The following is a 17,702-nucleotide window of genomic DNA, read 5'->3' as shown; positions in this document are numbered from 1 at the left end:
TCTCTTATTTGGGACCTGTGCTTGTGTCTGGATGAGACTTTCAGGTGATCTCAAACTATGTACTTTGATAGTGGGACCTTAGAATCTACATCTGTTTCCTATTTGAACCAATTCCCCTTTGTCTTACCTTTTCTTGGGTGCTTTAATTGTAATTCTATAACTTTTTACTATCCCATTTTCCTCCTTTTTACTGGCGCTGATATGATTTTAATGTGTTGAAAGCACTGTAAAATCCATAAAAACAAACAAAACAAACAAGGACGAGTTTTCTGGCCAAATTTTTCAATACAAGTATTTCTTAGGTAAACCAGTTAGCTGGTAATTGTTTAATTATTGTGATGATTTTGGTGTGATATGAGCATTGTACAAAATGTATAACGGACTGAAAAATTTAACCCAAAAAAAAAAAGATTTATTTTATCGAATTTTATGTAAATTTATTATCTGTTGATTACTGTTATTCAAGTATCGTTGCGATATTATTATTATTATTGTTATTATTATCATTATTGTTATTATTATTATTATTCTTGTTATCATCATTATTACCATCACATATGATGTATTGTGTTGTTGAAATTATCATGTGTACCTGATCAGGGATTTTAAAGAGGAATGAGGTGGTTTGTGATGAGGAGTTATTCCATCATCATTCATGTCACTATAAGTAAATTTATTAGTCAGGAAATATGGGATACTTGAAACAGGCAAGTTTTCCCCACTGTGTGTGACTGTGAGCCAACAACTTTTCTCCTGTCTTTCTTGATTTATCGTGAAGTTATACCATTTTAATTGGGGTTTTTTTTGTTATTGGCTGAAGAATGGTTTTGAGCCCGAAGTGTGGTATTTGGGAATAATGTATAGGTTGTATATGTCGTCGTACTGATTTAAAAAAAAAAAGAAAGTTAGTCCTCGTCCCCAGCATGATGCAACCATTGAAGAAATTAATCTTAAGTTGGAAATTTGAAAGGATAAAAATTGATCAAGCTGGAAGTTGTTTCTACATTTTTACATCGTCAATTTGAAGATCAGCTTCATTCGTCTGTATTTTGTGTTGACCAAGACAATATTTTCCTAAAATGTGTTCATTTATGTATCTAATGATAATGATTTACCATCTCATGTAGCCAGATAAGAAAAGTTACTTTTTTTTTCCATTTCATTTTGCAAAGAAGATTTATGTCAAAAAATGTAAACAAAAGTAAACCCGATTTTGCTGATGTAATTAATGCAACTTTTTTTTTTTTTAGATTAATATTGTCTCTGCAGACACGGCTTTTCTCAGTTTTTGTTTTTTACTCATAGAATGTCTTGCCAAGTCTCAACCCCTGCTGCTACCATTGCTGTTTTTTTCTCTCTCTCTCTCTCTCTTTCCTGTGATATAACGATGTCTACCTCTGTCTTATAATCTGTTACGTAATGTATTGTTTTGTTTACATATTATATACGATTTGTAAACATTTGAGTGTATTCCTCTTAGTGGGGGCCTGTGCTTGTGTCTGGATGAGACTTTTAGGTGATCTCAATCTAAGTACGTTGATAGTGTGCTCTTGGAATTTACATCTGTTCCCTATTTGAACCAATTCCCCTTTGTCTTACCTTTTCTTGTGTGCTTTAATTGTAATCGTAAAAACAAAAACAAAAAAACAGACTTTTTATGATTTCGAAGTCGATCCACCGTTCATTGTGTAAACAGGGTTCATAGTTGCGTTATTAACATGAATGACACATCATAGATTATTTTGCTATCCCTCCTCATGTATCCTTTTGTCCTAGAACTTTTTACTGTCCTATTTTTTTCTCCTTTTTACTGGCGCTGATATGACCTTATTGGGTTGCAAGCGCTGTAAAACCCTTAAAAACAAACAAACAATATCCTGTTGTCCTTTTTCTAAAAAAATGATTTCATTGTCCTGTCCTTTCAGGACTTTTAATTAAGATCTAGTGATCAACTCTTATTTACTGTTCAGAATATAGGATCAAAAAAGTTTTCTGACAGGCCTTTTTCTGATGCTGCCCCTTCTATTTGGAACTCTTTTCCAATTTCTTGAAGTAAATGCAATACAGTATCTACTTTTAAGACATATTAAGACATTTTATTAGAAAATATTTGAATAATTTAAAACCAGTCTCTGTTATATAGTATATTTTTCTTGGTACGAACGTCCCTAGGTATATTTTGTGTATCACCCGTAATTGTAGCTTTGATGTTTGTATTGAAAAGGCGCCTAGAGCTGTTTGTATATGGAAAGACTCAGTATAAATGTGCGGCTATGTGGTCTTGTGATATGACGCTCACATTTGGATTGCAAAATCCTGGGTTTAAGCCTCGCTCAGCGCATTGCGGCGTTCTTGGAAAGGGCTCATTACTCACATTCTCTCACTGTACTCAGTTGTATAATGAGTACCTGGCTGTTATCAGCATTGTTTCTGTCGAAAAAAAATTGTAATATCGCTTAACAGGCGTCATGTCTTGTTTTACATGTTACAATTTGTCAGCGTCCCTTTGTAAAGCGCTTTGAGCATGTTTAGTGGGTATTCCACCCCATAAAAGCTCAAGTTTTTAGGGTTTTTTTGATAAATGAATAACATTAGTATTGTTATTGTCATTAAAATCATGAATGGAATCAGTTATATCATTACGTACTGAAATCTCGTTGAAGTGTTTAATTGTATCACTGATATTGAAGCTCGCATCACCCAGTTAGGTTAAGTCATGGCCTCATGATAAAATCACCTTTCGTCTTTTGTTATAGATTCTCTACAGGAATTTAAATTCCAAGTAACCTACTTTTTGTAACATGCAGTCATAGCCATCTCTATATTATTGTTATTATTATTACTATTTTTATTATTTTTATTTTTTATCTATCTATTTATTTATATTGTTCATATCCATAATCAAGAGATGATATTTATCTCAGGTAGCTCAGAAAAACCCCTCTTTTATTTTTGTTACCTTCATGGGTGGATAGAATTAAAGAAATCAAATAAGGCCCAAATTGCAACGTTTCATTTTGCATCAATTTCTGCAGGTTCCATTTCTTCCCCGTCTGACGATATTTCTATTGTTTTCCCAAACAAATTCGATTAAATCTCACTGTTATGTCTGGGTGGGGTTCCTGCCTCCCATAGTGGGCAGGGAGGTACATACTGTGTCTTCTATCCCCCTATATCTGTTTTCCAACTAGCTGTCTGTCTTTGTCTTGGAATGAGATTACTTGGTTTTGTCCTGGCCCTGGCCGGATACCTTGACTGGGAGGGAAACAGTCAAATGCATAGTTTTGGGAGATGATATTTTTCCTTGTAAATCATCTCTCTGTTATGCATTGTATTATGTTTTCTTTATAGTATATACGATTTGTAAGACATTTGAGTGTATTCCTCTTAGTGGGGACCTGTGCTTTTGTCTGGATGAGACTTGTAGGTAATCTCAAACTAAGTGCTTTGATAGTGTGCTCTTGGAATCTACACCTGTTTCCTATTTGAACCAATTCCCCTTTTGTCTTCTCTTTTCTTGGCCACTTTAATTGTATTTCTATAACTTTTTACTATCTTATTTTCTTCCTTTTTACTGGCGCTGATATGACCTAAATGTGTTGCAAGTGCCGTAAAACCCTTAAAAACAAAAACAAAAACAATCACTGTTATGCTTGGTATCACATGGCCAGTCACGTGATCATCATGTGATTATCCTTTAGATGTGTTCATCAGAGTGTCACATTTGCTTCATTGTTTTCAGTTTCCATTCACATATAATATGTCTTGTTCTTTTTTTCTTTATTAGCGAACAAAAGTGTGATGTCAAAATAAGAAACAATTGCACTGGTTCCAATCTCATTGGAAGTGTAGAACCACTCTTTTGGAGGACTGAATACACACATTGTGTAATTGATCTTCTGGTTTCAGAGTGATGGTATCTTATATTCTAGTCTAAATGTATGCTGGTCGTCAATAAAGATCATCTATCCTCGCTCAGGAACATCCCGTAATCCTAAGAATCTGCCTATAACTCCTGCTGCTAAGATAGTTATGTCACCTTATTATTCAATATGTACCTATTCATTTTTAGTCATTCGAAGGACAGGTTACATAAACAATTTCATTTTTTTACATTGTTCTTACAGTTAAAATAATATAATTTGATGTTAGCTTCAAGAAGCATTGAACGCTCTCAGCACATATTTAAGAAATGGGGTATACAGGGTAATTTTGTCTGAAAGTATAGATAGAGGGTAAAGGTAAATTTGACACACTTAGGAACATTTAGTAATTTTTGTCGCTTTTCAAATTTATGTTTAAAATGTCACAAATTTCCTTCAGAGCGGTTCAAACTGGCAACACTTTCTGGAAAGCTCCAGCGATTTTGTTTAACAGTTAATAAAACATTTGTCTTGCCAAAAATATTATTATTATTAATTATTACTATTTTTATCATTATTATTATTATAAAAAAAGTTTGGAATTAAGGGAGGGATTTTGTTGCAGCATGCGGTTGGACACGTCAACTTAAATTCATCAAAGAAAACACGAGATCACTTTGGTCTTCTACTACTACCACAACACACATTCACGCTGTCATGCTTTCAATCTCCACCAGCTTACCTCAATAGATTGATATGATTATGATTGCTATGCTATTTATTTCATTAAAAGTTGTTGGCTTTATTTTTTCTTCATCCATGTTTTCATTTCGTTAATTTTTAAAAATTTGTTGTTTATTTTTCATTTTCGTCCATGTTTTTATTCCATATGTCGATGTTTGATTATATATCATGTTGCCTTTGACACTGATAATTACATTTGTCATTGTTATCTTTTTTTGTTTCCCCTGAACATTACAATAACATTGATATAATGTAACATGACAAGAACACAAACATAACATTTTTATGTACATGTCACAACTACAATATTACATTATAATATGATTGTTAGTTATCAAGAGTGGAAGAGGATCAACCACTCACTCTATCGTTGTATGGTAAATTTATTATCCGTGCTTTGGTCGTCCTTCATCGTTTGTTGATTTAGTCTTTATCATTAAAGTTGCCTCAGCTTGTGAAAGAAAAAGTGTGGTTTTCTTATCAGTTTTTGTTTGCCATTACACAATACATAAATGTCTGGGTGGGGTTCCTGACCTCCCATAGTGGGCAGGGAGATACTTACTGCTTCTTTTATCCCCCTATACATGTTTTCCAACTTGCTTTCTGTCTTTGTCTTGGAATGAGATTATTTGGTTTTGTCCTGGCCCTGGCTGAGAGGGAAACAGTTAAATGTTTAGTTAGTTATGTACTGTATTATTTGTCCTATTACATATGTATGATTTGTAAACAATTGAGTGTCTTCTTGGCGGGGACCTGTGCTTATGTCTGGATGAGACTTTTAGGTGATCTCAAACTAAGTATGTACTTTGATAGTGTGCTCTTGGAATCTACACCAGTTTCCTATTTGAACAAATTCCCCTTTGTCTTACTTTTTCTTGGGTGCTTTAATTGTAATTCTATGACTTTTTACTATCCCATTTTACTGGCGCTGATATGACCTAAATGTGTTGCAAGCGCCGTAAAACCCTTAAAAACAAAACAAAACACAATGTCTTTGCTGAACGTAGTGTGTGGAATTCCCTTTAAGGGGGATGGTGTGTGGCAATGATGGACATTTTCCAACCCCCTCCCAGTCTGGATCGGTCGATTCTACACTTCACAGTCTTGCTATCTGAGCTTTGCAACCACCCCACCCCCATCCAATAATATATTTTCACCCTTCTATGAGGCTTTGCTGTAGAATTAAGCTACATAGTTGTTTTCACATGGTCCGGCTTAGAATCTAAAGAAGGATCTTTGTTATTGTTTTTAGACAGCCATTTTGGTGACTACTACTCACTAAATTATACCAATCAGACCATAAACGTTCAAGGTTACTCATAGTTTTGTAGCTGACAACGCTATTACCAGCCAGGTACTTATTTTACACCTGAATGGGATGAGAGAATGTGAGTAAAGAACCTTTTTCAAGGACTCAACTTTGCACTGCTCAGAGAATAATAATAAGTATCTCTATAGAGCAAAACCATGGCGATGTTGTGCTCTATGCGTTGATACTGTTGAGTATTTGTATTGATTACGCAATATCCACTAAATGTGCTAACATCGCTTTACAAGGGGTCCCTAGCCAACAGCAACACATAACATGTAAGATGAGACATGGCGTCTGTTACATGGCAACATTACATTTTTTTCCGACAGAGACAATGCTGTTAATGGCTAGGTACTCATTTTACAACTGAATACAGTGAGAGAATCTGAATAAACAGCCTTTTTCCAAGGCCTCAACTATGCGGGACAGAAGGTGGGTATTACTACAAGACCACATAGCTGCATTGTACACAGAAAAACAACATCCAATCAAGTCAAATTAGTCAACTACTTCAAATATCACCATAAAAAATGCAAAGTTTATTTGTCAATTGTTATTCAACACCGATATATAAGACAAGACATAACCTTTATTTATACATGTGAATTCTAACATTGGGTGTCAGCAACAATTAATATTAACCATCAAATGGGGAAAGAAAAAAAAAAAAAGTCGTTTTCCGAAGCCAATAAATAGGCTTTGGAGCCAGAGTTTATCCAAGGTTTATATACATGTAGTGTAAAACAGACAATACAAGACCAGTTGCATGCTATCCTTTGGATAGGACTAAGATGATATTCAAACCTGCCAACCTTTCACATTCCAAAAGTGGAATCAGAAGGTCAGAAAATAGGAATTGGAGACAAAAAATAGGAATTTCTTAACAATGGATAATTCTGTATCAAAATGACCACCAACTTTGCCACCAAACACATAAAGACGGTATTCTGGTACAGCTGGCAATACTACATATCTCATGTGATAGGTAATGGAATGGTGATAGGGGGGAAAGAAGTGCAATTAACTTTCCCACTTAGCTCCCTTTTGGCTATCATTAAAAAAAAATTTTTAAATCACTTTTTAACACCCCCCCCCCCCCCTCTTTTTTTATTCTTACCATTACCATCATTTGTGAAAATTGGAATTTTAGAGACAATGGCAGAATAGAAGAAAAAGGAAGAGTGAAAATAGGAATGATTCCGCCAAAAGCGGACGGGCTGGCAGGTATGGATATTCTATTGCACAGTATTTTTCACTGGACCCAGCTACACTATCACTGCGAAGTGAACAGTCACAAAAAAAAATCTTGCCTTCACCCAGGGACCATCTCGGTCTCTTTGCATGTGAAGCGAGTGTTCTACCAACTGAGCAACCTGGACCCACTGAGCTGGGGGGGGGGGGGGGGGGGGGGGGGGGGGGGGGAGGGGAGAAACATTGCCTCTTCTTGGACATTGGGCTACATGTGGCTTACTGCCTCGCACCAGTACTTTGTCAAGGTGAAACAAAATTGCCCAAAATAATTTTTTAAAAGGATTTCAAGTTGAAATGCTTAGACAATGAGAGCTACAATAGCTTTCATTTCCATACAATAGAAAAAAAAAAAAAAAATTACACCCTTCAGCCACAACATCATACAATACCGACGCCACAAGGAATATAGATAATTCATCAAACAAGACGTCTGATGTCAACAGGAATCACCCATGTCGTCCAAGTGCGCAAATTGGCAGTTAATAATCTTGCCCAAGGAAAAAAACAAACAAAAAGTGCCTGGAGTGGGGCTCAAACCCGGGACCTGGGTCACAGTGCAATGCCTTAACCACTCGGCCACTTCGCCCCCATACAAAAAGAAATTTATGAATGAACACGAAAGTGAATGTCCAATATGTTAGTGTTAAAGATTTCCATGCTGGTCTCCGAAGGTGTTCAAGATTTTGTTGTTGCCGATACTATGAAAATAGGGGGAATTGAATTGAGTTTGAGATTTCCGTGATTTTGAGATGTCTGTGCTGCACTGTATTATATAATATTGAATATAAATTCATTTTACGGCAAATCTATCAATGTAATACCGTTTTAAGTCATAAACACTCGAGCACGGAAATCTCGAACAAATAGGTCGGTCCCGACTTGTTCGAGATTTCCGTGCTCTAGTGTATATAATATCACTATTAGAGTAAATTTAATTTTGTGGCATGTATTATTCCTTTGATGAAAAATCTAGTCTTTTAATGAGAAATCCTATTGCAACAAAGCAGTGAAAACTCAAAGAATTAGGGAGCAGGCACTGGTGTACGATAAAGATCTGAAAAAGTGTGTCTGAAACACAGTGCCAGACAAAGCAAGAAAGAAAAATACAAGAAAAAAACTAGCCTAAAAAATCAGTCTTCTTTGACAGGGTATCGAACCTCAGACCTGATTACCGGTAATTGGGAGGTCTGAGGTTCAATCCCCAGTGGAGAAGGACTCATTTTTTGGGATGGTTTATTTTTCTTGTCTTTCGTTTTTTTTACTTTGGCACAATTTCCCACACACTTTTACGATCCATATTAACAGAGGCAAAGTTATCCCCTCGAGGTAAATTTACCCCATTTTACGGTGCAATAAATATATCAAATATGAAATGTGTGTAGTTTAGACTAGCACAAACAAAGAAAATATTCTCTCTCACACACTTTACTCTCTCCTTACTCTACAGCACCTCTCTTTCTTTCCCCCTCTCTCTCTTTCTTTCTTTCTCTCTCTCTCTTTCATTCCCAGCCTCTTCTCTCTATCTCTTTCTTTCTCTCGCATTCTATCTCTCCCCCCCCCCCCCCCCCCCCCCCGCTTATCATTCCAAGACAAAGGCCTAAGAATCCTTGTAAATTGCTGTTGTCACATTATTTGTCTTCTTTACCAAAATGGATCTGTGGAGAGATAAATAAAAAAAGGTATTTAATGATAATAGTGACGATGATGCTAAGAGTACGCAGGAAGGAAAGTATTGGTTTTACACTTAAATTTTTTTTTTTTAATTGAGCTTTTATATAGCGCAATATCCACTAAATATGCTCAAAGACCTTTACAAAGGGTCCCTGGCCAACAGCAACACGAAATATGTAGAACGAGACATGATGCCTGTTAGGCGATAATACAATTTTTTTCTGACAAAGACAACACTGTTAATGGCCAGGTACACATCTTACACCTGAGTACGATGAGAGAAAGAGTGTGAGTAAAGAGCCTTTTCCAAGGACTCAACTATGCGCCATTCAGGACCTTCTGATCCGAGGATGAGTGCCACACCACTAGATCACATTGCGGCAAATAAAAGACCCCAATTCGCGAGACAAATAAAGCCACCATGTGTTAAGAATAATCTTTTTTAAAAGCCATTTATCAATGTGTAGTGTAGTAGTCTTCAAATATTAAATTACAAAAACCCTGATATTTTTTAAGTCCTTTGCTTCCCCCCGACACAACTTAAAATTTTTAGGCATTTCATTTTGCCCAACTTCTGCCCCATCACAAAATTCAAGAATTTTTCAAAAATTCCCAGACCTGACAGGGACGCTGCATTTTGAGGCAATGGGACACATATGACTGTGCTGTATTGTAAATTCCATTTGACAGAGAACACACACAAACACACACACACTCACCCAGTCTCTGATTCCAAACAGATGACAGGATTTTTGGCGTTCAAACTTTGAGAGAGGAGAGAGGCTTGTTTGCTGAGGGCAGCCAGAGACCCACCGGAGTTGTGTCCCATGTTTCCTTTCACTGTTGAGAAATTGAAAAAAAAATGAAAATAAAAGCCTAAACACATCCATTTGTTCTCACCATACACACAGTCCTGATTATCTTCGAAGCACGGAGTTGTGACTTAATGACAAGACAAGACAAGAGAGAAGGAGAGGGAGTAAGGAGCAATCGAGAAAACATACCAAAACTATTTTTTTAAATTTAGCATTTATTCAGCGCAAAATCCAATACACCTGCTCAAAGTGCTTGACTAAGGGTCAGCAACACTTAACATGAAATCTATTAGGCGATGTTGCACATTGTTTTCTGAAGGAGAAATGACCATATTAATGGCCAGGTACCAATTCTACACCTGAGCAGGGTGAGAGAATGTGAATAAAGAGCCTTTTCCAAGGACTCGACTATGCACTGGTCAGAGTGGGACACGAGCAAATGGAAAACAAAACAAAACCAAATTTAATTCCAACTGGTGAGTTGGGGGATCCCGATAGCTCAGTTGGTAGAGCACTCGCATCACAAGCAGAGGGACTGAGATCGATCCCAGGTGCAGTCGAGATTTTTTTCTGAACCCCCTGTCCACCCAGCATTGATTGGGTAACTGGGTGTGGTGGAAAGTACTTTGAGATAGACAAGCATTCTATCCAAAGGGTAGAAAGCAATTGCTATTGGCCATTTCATGATATAGAAACCAGGATAAACTCTGGCTCCATGGGCCTGGTGGCTCTGAAGGACTACTTTAAATTTTTTAATAACTGGTGAGGTGCACAATATTTCTTTTCAAAAATTAGATCAGATGTAGTAAATTAAATGGCACTGTCATTAAATCCAAAATAAAATTAACTCTCCAGATCACCATTCAAATGAACTCAGGAGAGTTAAAGAGAGCATTAACATCAATTTTTTGACAATTAATTTGAATTTTAGCATATAAATCATCTTGACAGAATACTGATATCAGGCAATGTATTACATTTATTATGGACAAACTATCAACTTTCTGAGAGAATAAATGTTTCTTATCACAAGATCTGATTCAAAAAGATCGTCTTAGATACAAGTGCCTCTGAAATTCCATTTAAGAGGATATTCCAACTGCTACAAAATACTTATAAAATTTCAAATTATAAACCCTGAAAGGCAAAATTGCATTATTTCAAATAACGATTTCACCCTTTAAATAAAAGTAATAACGGTCAAGGACATCAGATAAATTGCATTTGAAGCTCATAGAGCCATATTGCAATGTTACTCTCTTGGTGAAATCTGTGAGGGGTTACTTCAGGTATGAGTAAAATCAAACCCAATCGATTCAGCATTAAAAGGAATGAATGTTTCTGTGTATTTTATACCACTTACTTCCAAGAATAAGGCCATTGTTGTCTACACACATCACTCCTGACACACCAGGCAAGCTAAATCTGTGAATAAAGGAATACAAAATTTAAAAAACAAACTATATATACTAAGAGAGATAAAATAGTTGGGAGGCCACGACAGTTTTATTAGTAAAGCACTCGCTTAAACTTAAAGTCGAGATCTTCTGAATTCCCCCTTCCGTCTACCCAGTGGTGATTGGGTCACTGGGTCTGTTAGGTCTGGCGGAAAGTATTTTGCAATAGACTAGTATCCTATCCAAAGGATAACAAACAATTGTTATTGTCAGTTTCACGCAATCGAAACTGGGATAAAATCCGGCTCCATAGTATAGGCCTCATCATAGTCATAGTTCTGAAGGACTACTTTTTATTTAGGATAGTTATAGTTATAGGAGTTATAGTTTTATAGAACCTCTGAAAGGTGTACAGGCACACACTCTGCAGTTGAAATGACATTTGAGATTTTGTATTTCTGTGGATAAATAGCTTTGTTGCAGAATAGTGCAAAGGTGAGTTCCTGCCTAATTTTGATGACAACAAAACAAAGTAAACCGTACTGTAATGTAACCATAACTGTAACCATTTGATTGAAAAGCATAAAAGACATGCTTAGAATTTGAATCGCCAATGCAGAGACGCCAACTTTCAATTTGGCGCACAGGAATTTCAGACACCACTCGGAAGAATTTCATTGCCGAAAGAGGAATTTCTGCACACAAGAAAAGGGAATTGGACTGGTATTTGGCAATGTGTTTACATATTTATAGTTGACGTGATAGTGGTTGTTGTTGTAGTGGTAGTGATGATGATGTGGTGGTAGTGGTTGTAGTAGAGTAGTGATTGTGATGATGATGTGGTAGTGGTGGTTGTAGTAGTAGTGGTAGTGATGATGATGTAATAGTGGTGGTTGTAGTCGTAGTGGTAGTGATGACGATGTGGTTGTGGTGGTTGTAGTAGTAGTGGTAGTGATGATGATGTGGTGCTGGTGGTTGTAGCTGTAGTTCCAGTGATGATGATGTGGTGGTGATGGTGGTTGTAGTAGTAGTAGTGATGATGATGATGTGTTGGTGGTGTAGTACCAGAGGTAGTGATAATGATGTGGAGTGGTAGTTGTCGTAGTAGTGGTAGTGATTATGATATGGTGGTGGTGCTGCTTGTAGCTGTGGTTGTAGTGATGATGATGTGGTTGAAGTAGTGTTAGTTCAGATGATGTGGCATTATTGGATGTAGTAGTGGGAGTGGTGGTAGTGATGATTATCTGGTGGTGGTGGTGGTGGTGGTTGTTAGTGATGATGATGTGGTGGTGGTGGTTGTAGTAGTAGTGATAGTGATGATGATGTGGTGGTGGTGGTTGTAGTAGTGGTAGTGATGATGATGTGGTGGGGTAGTAGTAGAGATAGTGATGACGATGTGGTGGTGGTGGTTGTAGTTGTAGTAGTGGTAGTGATGATGATGTAGTGGTGGTGGTTGTAGCTGTAGTTGTAGTGATGATGATGTGATGGTGGTGGTTGTAGTAGTAGTAGTGATGGTGATGATGATGTGGTGGTGGTGGTTGTAGTAGTGGTAGTGATGATGATGTGGTGGTGGTGGTTGTAGTAGTGGTAGTGATGATGATGTGGTGGTGGTGGTTGTTGCTGTAGATGTAGTGATGATGATGTGGTGGTGGTGGTTGTAGTAGTGTTAGTTCAGATTATGTGGCAGTATTGGATGTAGTAGTGGTAGTGGTGGTATTGATGATTATGTGGTTCTGGTGGTGGTTGTTACTGATGATGATGTGGTGTTGGTGGTTGTAGTAGTAGTGGTAATGATAATGATGTGATGTTGGTTGTGGTAGTGATGATGATGTAGTGGTGGTGGTTGTAGTAGTAGTGCTAGTGATGATGATGTAGTGGTGGTGGTTGTGGTAGTGATGATGATGTGGTGGTGGATGTAGTAGTAGTTAGTGATGATGGTTGTAGTGGAAGTGATGATGTGGTGGTGCTGGTTGCAGTAGTAGTGGTAGTGATGATGGTTGTAGTAGTAGTGATGATGTGGTGGTTGGGGGGGGGGGTATCCTTGGTACAAATTGACCTCACCAGAATTTGACGGAAGTTGCCCAGAACCCGGAATTTTTTGCTCCAGACCGGAGTTTTTCTGGTGATACCGGAGTTTTGGCATCACTGCCAATGCGACCCTAACTAAATCAATACCCTAATTTTAGATGCATAACTCAAACTTTGGGAGACCTTCTTAAAGCTCCTAGAGCTAGAATTTCTTTCATTTTGTATTTTCACCGTGGATCTTTTGTCAGACGTTTATCTATTCTATTTGTCACCACTTATAGAAGCATTTAAAAAACTCTAGAACAAACCTTGATGATAGTGATAGATTTGTGAAAGTTAAAAATTTCATAATTTGACCATTGTTTTGATTCTCGGCCGCCATTTTGATTTGTGAAGTATTGAAAGGTAGTGCGCAAAGCAGTCCTATGGTTTGTTTTTTTCTATTCGGATTTGCTCGAGGTCGGAGGATTATTTTTCTCCTAGGGTTCGGGTTAAGTTAGTCTTAGCAAAGGTGCTGTTGAAGTTGAGGGAATACTCGAGTTGCTTCCCTCATTTAGGAGCTTTCGGAAGGCCTCCCCAAACTTTAATTCAAGGAGAGAAAAGACGAAATCTAGAGCTTTTTGAGAGGAATGAGGAATATGAAGGTGAAGAGATCAGATTGGACTAAATAAGAAGACTAAGTCTAAGAGTCTAAAGACCGACTTTAGTGACTATGATGACTTCTTATTCTTATATTTTTCATTTTAAATTTTACTTGCCAAAAATACCTGTATTCTCAGTGTTACTTACGCTTCTTCCATAGTCTTTGACAAGTTGTGTTCCATCATTTCCATAATATTTCAAAAGTCAGGACTAAAGATAGATAGTTACGGGGTTACGAGGGATCAAATAAAATGTCAACAAGAAATCAAGAAATATGATTGTATGATGGTTTTCCTACTTTCAGTTTTATAGTGAAGTGTCACATGATCGGCAAACATATTTTCTGGATTTTAGCCTAGAAGAGCTTCACAATATTGCACACTATTTTCGATATTGAAGTTCAATTATTAATTCGAATTAATAAGTTAATGAATTAAAAATGTTTTTATTTTTGAGACAAGATCTCCAATCTTAACATTAAGAGTGACTTTAAATCTATGACAATATTGATTTAATTGTCAAAACGGATTTGATGGAAAACGAAACTGATATCTCGGCTATTTTGTTTGATTATCTGACGACTGGCAAGTGCATTTTTATTCCGTCATTAACTACAATGAAAAAAATAATAAAATTAATTTACATTTATTTAAAAGAGCATGTCCATCGTTCAAAAGTTGTACTGGGATGATGATGAAAATAATTATAGGATAATGATGTTAATGATATTATTGTAGTAGTTATGATATCAATAACAATTCTGAAAAAAATAAAGGGCGCCTCTTATAAAAACAAAATTCCCTGTATGATATAATAGAGATTTGGTGCACTATAGTCTGCAGGAGGAAGATATGAAAGGAAAAAAAATAGTTGATCATTGTAGAGGGGGGCGGAGGGGGGGGGGGGGTCACGATAGCTCAGTTGGTAGAGCACCCACTTCATACGCAAAGGGACCAAGATTGATCCCGAGCGATGTCGAGGTCTTTACTAATACCCCCCCCCCCTCCCTCCCCCTCCCCGTTTACGTAGCGGTGACTGGATTACTGGGTCTCTTATGAAGAAATGTACTGTGCTAAACTGTTGCCATACAGTGTGTGTGTGTGTGTGTGTGTGTGTGTGTGTGTGTGTGTGTGTGTTTCTTTCTTTTTCTTTTTTTTTAAAATTTTATTATTGACACATTTCAGGTCTGAATAACTCGAGATCTATGTAAGATTTCGCCAAACATTTTTTTTTTGCGGGAAACGACCTTAGTGTGTTCAATCAGAGCCTGGCATTATTGGAGGTAGAGGCGTGTTATTGAAATATCTTTCTAATGTCAACAAGTTTTCATATCGACATTCCACAGACTGGTGAACTGATAGTGTCCTCCTCCTCCTCCTTCTCATCCTCCTCTTTCTCCTTTTCCTCCTCTTCCTCCTTCTCCTCATTCTCCTCCTCCTCCTCTTCTTCTTGCTCCTCCTCCTCCTCCTCCTCCTCCTCCTCTTTCTTCTTCTTCTTCTTCTTCTTCTTCTTCTTCTTCTTCTTCTTCTTCTTCTTCTTCTTCTTCTTCTTCTTCTTCTTCTTCTTCTTCTCTTCTTTCTTCTTCTTTTCTTCTTCTTCTTCTTCTTCTTCTTCTTCTTCTTCTTCTTCTTCTTCTTCTTCTTCTTCTTCTTCTTCTTCTTCTTCTTCTTCTTCTTCTTCTGATCCTGAGTCTACCCGGTTTCTAAAGCGTGAAAATGACAACACAAATTATTGTTTGAGACCTTGGGATGGGACACTGGTCTATTTACTTTCCACGAGATCTACAGACCCAAGATGAGAATCATTTAAATTGATCTATATTTGAAGGACGAATTTTCTGACCAATAAATACGTGTTTTTCCAGAGTACGGCAGTTAACTGGTTTTACTAACACCAAAAACAAACAAACAAAAAAAAAAACAAAAGCAAAAACAAAAAAAAACCCAAAAAACAATACAAAACAAACGAAAACAAATAAACAATAACAAAAAAAAAAAAACAACAAGAAAAACAAAACAACAACAGCAACAACAAAAACAACCCCAAAACCCCCCCAACCCCCCCCCCCCCCCCCCCCAAAAAAAAAAAAAAAAACAAAAAACAAAAAAAAAAAAAAAAAACAAAAAAAAAAAAAAAAAAAAAAAAAACGAAAAAAAAAAAGATAAAAAAACTTGGGCTTTTATATAGAGCAATCTCCACTAAACGTGCTCAAAGCGCTTTACAAAGGGTCCCTGACCAACAACAAAGCATAACATGTAAAACGAAACATGACGCCTGTTAGGCGATATAACAATTTTTTTTCCCGACAGAGACAACGCTGTTAACGACCAGGTATTCATTTTACATCTGAGTACGGTGAGAGAATGTGAGTAAAGAGCCTTTTCTAAGGACTCAACTACAATGCGCCGACCGAGGCTCGAACCCAGGACCTTCCGATCCGAAAGCACGTGTCATACAACAAGACCACATAGCCGCACTAATATTTCCCATGTCTGGTTATTTAAACTTTAAAACTACCAATTGACACCTGGTCTCCCACCTCCCCCCCCCCCCCCCCCCGATACAATACCGCGTTGAAGCGACTGGTCACATAATGATAATAATATGGTAATAGGGAACAATCTCATTAGATGCATACCTTGTGTAATCGATCTTCTGAGTGATGGCATCTTATTCTCTAGTCTAAATATATGCTGGTCGTCAATAAAGATCATCCATCCTAGCCCTCTTACGTCCCGTAATCCTTAGAATCTGCCTATACATCCTAAAATAGTTTTGCCACTTTTGATTAAATTTGTAATCTATTCGTTATTAGTCATCCGAAGGACTGGTTACATACACACTTCAATGAGTTTGGAACCGGATGAATAGAGGGCAGTAGCGTGGCATGCTTACAGTATAAGGTGGTGCCAGAATAAGGAGAAAATGACTTAAAACATGTTATATTTGTAAATACAAAAGAAAGGGGAAAAATTAAGAAAAGACTTACTCAAATAAGTAGGAGGCGGTATTTACCATTTCTCATATTTTATTTTTAAAAACTACAGTAATTCATTTTTAAATGATGGATACGGTGCCAGGCACCAAATCAACAAATATAGCCACGCCCCTGATAGAGGGTATGACGTCACGACTTGCCAGCTCTACTCTTAAACTGACAAAGACTAAGATTTCACATTTCTGGTTATTTAAACTTTAAAATACCCTATTGAGATCCGGTTCCCATCCCCCTCGGCACAATACCGTATTAAAGCGGCTTTGCGGTCTTGTGGAAGGACTCTCTCTTTAGGGGCAGTGTGGCTCAGCGGTATGGTCATTGCTTTGTACCCGAACGGTATCGAGTTCGATCACCCACTGCTCTGTGTGGCCTTGAACAAGTCACTTAGCTCGGGTTGCGGCGCTGCACTGCGGATGATACCTGGGTTATTCCAGTCTTCCCTCGGAATAGACCCTAAGGACAAATTTCCCTTATGGGATAAATAAAGGGAATTTTATTTTTTATTTTATTTTATTTCGGCTCGGAAGGTCATGGGTTCGAACCTCGCTTGACGCAAAGTTGAGTAATTGGAAAAAGGCTCTTTACTTACATTCTCACCATACTCAGGTGTAAGTACCTGGCCGTTAACAGCGTAGACCCTGTCGGAAAAAAAGTAATAATATCGCCTAACAGGTGTCGTCATGTCTTGTTTTACATGTTACATGTTGCTGTTGGCCAGGAACCCGTTGTAAAGCGCTTTGAGCACGTGTAGTGGAGATTGCGCTATATAAAAGCTCACGTTTGAAGCGATGGGCCACTAACGACGTGAACTAATTATTTGCAGGTCTGATAATCCAATTCCTTATGGGTCCATCATTGTTGTAATGGAAATCTTTAAAAAAAAAAAAAAAAAACAAAAACCAAAAAAAACAAAAACAAAAAACAAAAACAAAAAAAAAAAAGCGCAAAATATTGTCCACTGCAACAATTTTAAACTGGTCC

The 17,702-nt window shown here is 37.2% G+C and overlaps 1 protein-coding gene across 2 annotated transcripts; it reads right to left on the bottom strand.

The window, feature by feature from the left end:
- Positions 1 to 6,429: 6,429 nt before the first annotated feature.
- LOC144974768 (ragulator complex protein LAMTOR5-like) lies at positions 6,430 to 14,072 on the bottom strand. Of its 2 annotated transcripts, XR_013645815.1 has the most exons (5): positions 13,871 to 14,072; positions 11,020 to 11,081; positions 9,561 to 9,681; positions 7,708 to 8,825; positions 6,430 to 7,174 (listed from the first exon to the last, which is right to left on the bottom strand). XR_013645815.1 is itself a non-coding variant. In XM_078918011.1 (4 exons), the coding sequence occupies exons 1-4, from the start codon at positions 13,912 to 13,914 to the stop codon at positions 8,768 to 8,770; spliced, it is 285 nt and encodes a 94-aa protein (XP_078774137.1). In that variant the 5' UTR covers positions 13,915 to 14,072; the 3' UTR covers positions 7,329 to 8,767. The 2 variants fall into 2 exon arrangements, 1 of the variants encoding a protein (XP_078774137.1); XM_078918011.1 differs by lacking the exon at positions 6,430 to 7,174 and having other exon boundaries at positions 7,329 to 8,825.
- Between the last annotated feature and the right edge of the window lie 3,630 nt (positions 14,073 to 17,702).

The sequence above is a fragment of the Berghia stephanieae genome, chromosome 6 (assembly GCF_034508935.2).
Source record: "Berghia stephanieae isolate SIO BIC M18660-M18661 chromosome 6, UCSD_Bste_1.3, whole genome shotgun sequence".
NCBI lineage: Eukaryota > Metazoa > Mollusca > Gastropoda > Nudibranchia > Aeolidiidae > Berghia > Berghia stephanieae.
The sequence above is the reverse complement of the archived record's forward strand: the minus strand, read 5'-3'. Positions and strand labels throughout refer to the sequence as shown.

What these genes read in the sequence shown, in the direction of transcription:
- LOC144974768 (XM_078918011.1), bottom strand. Translation starts at nt 13,914, where the DNA reads ATGGAAATGATGGAACACAACTTGTCAAAGACTATGGAAGAAGC. An exon ending in TCAAAGACTATGGAAGAAGC is followed by an intron (nt 11,082 to 13,870) that starts GTAAGTAACACT and finishes CTTTATTCACAG; the next exon opens with ATTTAGCTTGCCTGGTGTGT. An exon ending in CAATGGCCTTATTCTTGGAA is followed by an intron (nt 9,682 to 11,019) that starts GTAAGTGGTATA and finishes ATTTCTCAACAG; the next exon opens with TGAAAGGAAACATGGGACAC.